This window comes from Panonychus citri, unplaced genomic scaffold (genome assembly GCF_014898815.1).
Source record: "Panonychus citri isolate SS breed McGregor unplaced genomic scaffold, ASM1489881v1 Contig00094, whole genome shotgun sequence".
NCBI classification, from domain to species: Eukaryota; Metazoa; Arthropoda; class Arachnida; order Trombidiformes; family Tetranychidae; genus Panonychus; species Panonychus citri.
The window spans coordinates 424,782-430,781 of record NW_026515499.1 but is presented as its reverse complement, the minus strand read 5'-3'; the positions used below and the strand labels follow the sequence as shown (position 1 = coordinate 430,781).

The 6,000-nt window shown below is 31.9% G+C and overlaps 1 protein-coding gene across 1 annotated transcript; it reads right to left on the bottom strand.

Moving 5' to 3' along the window:
* Window positions 1–523: 523 nt before the first annotated feature.
* LOC128387804 (uncharacterized) lies at window positions 524–4,630 on the bottom strand. The gene is made up of 2 exons (XM_053347078.1): window positions 933–4,630; window positions 524–863 (listed from the first exon to the last, which is right to left on the bottom strand). Exon 1 carries the CDS (start codon window positions 3,488–3,490, stop codon window positions 2,006–2,008), a length of 1,485 nt encoding a protein of 494 aa, XP_053203053.1. The 5' UTR covers window positions 3,491–4,630; the 3' UTR covers window positions 524–863; window positions 933–2,005.
* Window positions 4,631–6,000: the final 1,370 nt, after the last annotated feature.

The window sequence follows — 6,000 nt, the reverse complement described above, 5'->3', positions numbered from 1 at the left end:
TTGGGTGTTGCAATGGTCTTAGTTTTTGAAGGGTTTTTCTTGGGGACTTTTGGATCAATTGATTTGCTTTTTTTGCTGACCAATTCACGGGAACGCACATTCAAAAATGGTACTGATTTAGATTTGAGATGGACTGTTGGAATTACTACTGATTTAGATTTAAGATCTAACGACGATTTATGTTTGTTCCTTATATCAGGTAGTGAGCTTTTGGATGGAAGATTTTTTGCCTCGACCATTGAGACCGGGACTTTTCTAAAGCAAATCACAACGGACCTTTTATCGTTTAGCTTTTGATTCAAGAGATTCATTTTTTGTTCTTTTTGTCTGTTTGGGTGCTGCGATGGTCTTGGTTTTTGAAGGGTTTTTCTTGGGGACTTCTGAAAATATCTGGTGATGTAAATAAAGATTGTTGAATGGATTGATCATTACGAATCAGAAACTTTATTGTAATTAAATTAAATTAAATATGATTTAAGATTAAATAGTAGAAAAACAACAATTAAATTTATAATTAATTGTCATATCCTCGATTGTACAATCAAGTTAACAATTAGTAAATTAGTTAAATGGACAATTAATAATCAGAAAAGAAAGACGATATTAATCATTTCTCTTTCTCTGTAACTCAGCTTAAAATTTTGTTTACTTTTGATTAACTCGACTTGTATTTAAATAATAATAATTGATTAATAATAATTAATTAATTAATCAACATCGATAAGCATTTGCTTCAACATCTTGAATGGAAACCGAGAAGATCAAAGTTCAAATTGAAGGTCAATGCATCCAGACTGTAGTTCACGTGAATGCTTGTTGGGCTGAAACATGGATTTAATATGTGACGTGTGGATCTAGAATCTCTGTTGAAATGAGTATAGATTATAATTAGTTTAGAAATCAGTAAGAGAAGAGACTAATTAAATCATCACCTTGAAGTAGAAGAATTTGTATCACCGATTGAACATTCACCCGATGATAATGAACTTCCTCGTCTCCATTGACAATATCGAAGAAAATTACCATTTGAATTATAAACTTTGGTTGTAAAACAATCAATACATGAATTGTTCAGAAATGGACACAAAATGATTGATTCATAGTAAAAATGAAATTCGATTGTAATTATGGCTCGTGGATGAGTAAAAAGTCATAATCAAAGAATTTTTCTCGTTAAACTTATATTCTTCTCGATGAGTGAAAATTACTTTTTTTATATATTAATATAATAAACTAACGACCTCATAGCGAGTGATAATGTCCAAAGAGGCTCTATTGAAATAATGGATCGTCGATTTCGATTTTTAACTTGAGACGACAATTCTGCTTTTTAAATTGATTTTTTGTTTCGGATTTTTGAATTTATGATTAACAACAAATCTTTTAGCTTTTTGATTTCGTTGCAAGTGACACAATTTTCTGTCTTTTGCGATGGTTTTTGTTTTGAAAATACAACGAAAAAACTAATGCATAATGAAATACAACGATCACAATCACAGAGATAAAAAAGATGCAAACTCGTAGTATAATAAACAGAATATAAAAAAATGAAGATCCATGAGAAGATGGAGGTCTCGGTGAACTGATGGTGAAAGGATCACTAAAAGTGATCAAGTTATCAATGTCTTCTGTTTCAAATGGACCTCGTCGTCTGAGCATAAGAATCGATAATTGATATTGACCAGAATTCACCCAATTGCAGTTGAGATAAATCTTGGACTGATTATAACTCACAACAGTACAATTTTCTATGAATGAAAGTGTTGTAATGTCGACTAACGTGAAGTTCAAGGGAAAAATATCTTCATATCTTGAATGGAAACCAAGGAGATCGAAGTTCAAATCAAATGTCGATTTATCAGGAGTGTAGTCTATTTGGATATTAGTTGGACTGAAACATGGATTTACTGTTTGATTCGTGAGTGTAATTTCTCTGTGAAAAAGATGATAGATTATAATTAAATTGAATAAATAAGAAATATATATAAATAAACTATTTAAATTCTTACCTTGAATTAGCAGAATTTGTATCACCGATTGAACATTCGCCCGATGTTAATGAACTTCCTCGTCTCCATTGACAATATCGAAGAAAATTACCATTCGGATTATAAACTTTCGTTGTAAAACAATCAATACATGAATTGTTCAGAAATGGACACAAAACAATTGAATCAAAGTAAGAATACTGATTAAGCGAAATTATCACGCGTGGATGAGTAAAACCATAGTAATAAATTTGTGAAATTGTTTGATTTGCATTAACGATATTAGGATGAGTGAAAGTAGTCTCGTTCAGGTGGGGAAAGACATAATAAGTTGCATTGACAAAGTGCATTGAATATCGATATCTGGTAAAATTACTGTCAGAGGAAAGAACGAGGAAAACATAACCTGGAGTCACATCGAGAGCCAATGGAATGAAATCGATGATTCGAGTCCAATTACCTGTTAGAATATCGTTAAGATGATAACCTCTGAAATCTCTACGTCTCGCCCATATGAAACTGGTAAAAGAGTTACAATATGGACCAGATTCGCTGAACAGATCAGCCTTCCAAAAAGTTCTCGCAGTTCGACAACCATTAGTTGGTCTTTCGAAGTCATTTAGCATCGAATTAAATGGAATCACTGCAATATGATCTCTTTCATTTCGATTATAAGAGAATGCAATCAAAGAGAATGAAGATCCGTCACTCATGATAGAAAAAGAATCAACAAATCGAACTTTTTCAATCGAACCATAACGTTCATATAATGAAATCGAATGAAGTTCGCTGTAGAAATATCTTTCTAACCCGACATTCACCCTATTGATCGAAAAGACTGAAAGCTGAGAGATGAAGTAAACTGGCCTTAGACGGTCAATTGTCAGGAGCCCGAACGAGTAAATCTTTTCACGAAACTTGAATACCTCAAGAATTTTAAACGAGCGAACTCTGGATTCAACATAGCCATTTTGCTGCGTACCCCGAGGACTATTTCCATTGTCATAAGATCTCATAAGAAAAAATATACTCGTTACGCGAGAATTTGTTATATTGGATCCTGAAAACATCGCAATTTCATAAAATGAATCATTAATTGAAAGCCATCGATGAACATTAAGGTTTCCTCGAGGAAAAGGTCCGGCTATTAGTTGAAAACCATTTTCTGTATAGTTATAACGCGCGAAATAGACATGGGCTCCCTTCCTGTGCAAGAAGTAGTAGTTGTCGTAATTGGGTCTACGAGAATAAGCTGGAGCAAAACGAGTCACGCTACTTTGTTCACCAACTGCGTTAGGGTCCGTGTTGAGAGCTTGACTCGAATAATTAGTTGTGTAAAATTTGTCATCAGTGAAAAAGAAATAAGCAGTTGATAAATTGTTGTTGAAAATTGGAATCCAAACATTCGATTCGTGGATTAGAAGATGACAATCAACAATAATTATCGATGAGAAAAATATACAAATTAAAGAAAAACTTGTCAATGAAAATAAATAAAACATTTTGTCCAAGAGATGAAAATACAAACAATTGGATATTTATCTTGTTCTAATTATGGAAACACAATTAGGATTATATTCACTGGATAATAATCGAGACTTATTTTCATTCTCTTAACCTAATGCTCATAATTTCTTGATTGCATTTAGTTAAGTGTAAATCAGTCTTCACTTTTGGTGATTTGTATAATTTTCGCGTACAATTTGCTCACGATTCAATTGGTATCGACAATTATAGACCTTCATAGCTACCAGAAGTGTTGATTGACTAGAAATAGAACAAAGTCCAAATTAAATGTCGGTTCATCAGTATTGTTGGCTACGTGAATATGAAAGGGTTGCTAATAAATAGTGGAAACGCCGTAGATTTGATTTTTTTTGCTCAAATTGTAGAAATGAAAACTGACTTTTTGGTTGAAAATATTACAAATATTCTCCATAAACTGCTTGATTGGAAACATACGTTGCACTCTGGACCAGATTCGTTGAACAGATCAGTCTTCCAAAAAGTTGTCGTATTTGCACAACTGTTAGTTGACCTTCTAAAGTCATTGATTATCGAATAAAATGGAAACACTGCAATATGATCTCTTTGGTTGTGAGAATAAGATACTGCAAGAAAAGAGATTGAGGATCCATCGCTCATGTTAGAAAAAGAATCAACAAATCGAACTTTTTCAATCGAACCATAACGTTCATATAATGAAATCGAATCAAGTTCGACGTAGAAATAGCCGTTGCGTCTCGTATTGTAGGGAAAGATTGATAGTTGAGAGATGAAGTAGACTGGCCTTTAGAGGTCAATTGTTAGAAGGCCAAACGAGTAGATCTTTTCCCGAAACTTGAATACCTCAAGAATTTTAAACGAGCGAACTGTGGATTCAATATTATAATGAAAGAAACTTGCCCAATAACTATATCCACCGGCAATAGGTCTAACAAAAGAAAATATACCCGCTTGAGAATTCGTTATATTGGATCCTGAAAACATTGCGATTTCATAAAATGAATCATTAATGGAAATCCATCGATAGTGATTATGGTATCCTAGAGAAAAAGGTCCGGCTATTAGTTGAAAACCATTTTCTGTATAGTTATAACGCGCGAAATAGAAATGGCTTCCCTTCCTGTGCAAGAAGTAGTAGTTGTTGTACTTGGGTCTGCGAGAATAAGCTGGAGAAGAGTTAAAGAAATTAAATGAAACATTTTTTTCGAGAAAAAATTGGATATTTATCTTGTGCTAATTATGGAAACACAAAAGGATTATATTCATAGGATAATAATCGAGACTTATTTTTATTCTCTTATCCCAATGCTCATAACTTCTTGATTGCAATTAATTAAGTGTAAATCAGTCAATTCATTCAATTATATTTTCGTGAAAAAATCAACTGCAATTTGGTTTTCTAGAAAATTATCTCAAGGCTATCAAATGATTAACTTAATCAATTCACGATACTAATTGTTAATTTCTTGACTCATCAAGACCTTGTATTCATGTAGATTAAACAAATGGATTAAATCAACACCATCGACAATCAAATCTATTATAAATAACGGTAAAACAAAAATTATCATTTCATGTATAATTATTAATTCATCAGAACAAGTCAGTTAACTGTTTGAGCAAATTGTATTAATAATTAACTTTTCAAAGATGATGATTAACTCATGAGTTTGTTTGTTCATTCTGAATATAAATTGTAACAATTTATTGATCACACTTTGCGAAAGTAAAGTTTTTGTTAATTTTAATCATCTTTATTAACAGTAGACATCGTAATTGGTCAAATGTGTTAATTTTTAGTTAATTAAGTTACAGGATAATATCATAGAAGGAAACAATTAAGATGTTAGATAAGTCAGCTAACAGAAATTGAATTCAAAAGTTATGTCAGACAGATATTTCTACGAGTAGAAAGAAGAATTGACTTGAAGAATTTTAAACGAGCGAACTGTGAATTTAATGTAATGATGAAGCTTAATTGTCACACTACTAGTTCCATTGACATAAGTCCAAATCGAATTTCTGTTCATCAGGAGTGCAGTTTGATTGGATATTAGTTGGATTGAAACATGGATTTTCATTATGACCTGTTGGCCTAATTTCTCTATTGGAATGATGATGCATCCGATTAAATATTCACCCGATAGTCTAATTTCTGAACGTGTTTCTTTCGAGGAAAATTGTTTTCAAATTTTTATTACTCGAGACTTGATCAGTTTTCGAATTTGATTCTTCTTTTCTTAGATCTTTTTGTCATTTTCAGATGTAAATCGTATCCAAGAATTGATCAAAACTCAACAATAATCACATAAAAATTTGAGAAATTATTCAGTAAAAATTTAAAGAAACAATTAAAAAATGAATTATAATCAAAAAGTTTAATTTTCTACTCAATGTAAAAGCGAATTGACTATTATTTATAAGTTGAGAGCTCGGCGAAAGTTACTGAGAATCGCTGTAATGGCTTTAACTTAGATTTTCTAAAGCAAATCAGATCTCCACTGGA

Coding starts and splice junctions, on each gene's coding strand:
- LOC128387804 (XM_053347078.1), bottom strand. CDS start 3,490: ATGTTTTATTTATTTTCATTGACAAGTTTTTCTTTAATTTGTATATTT.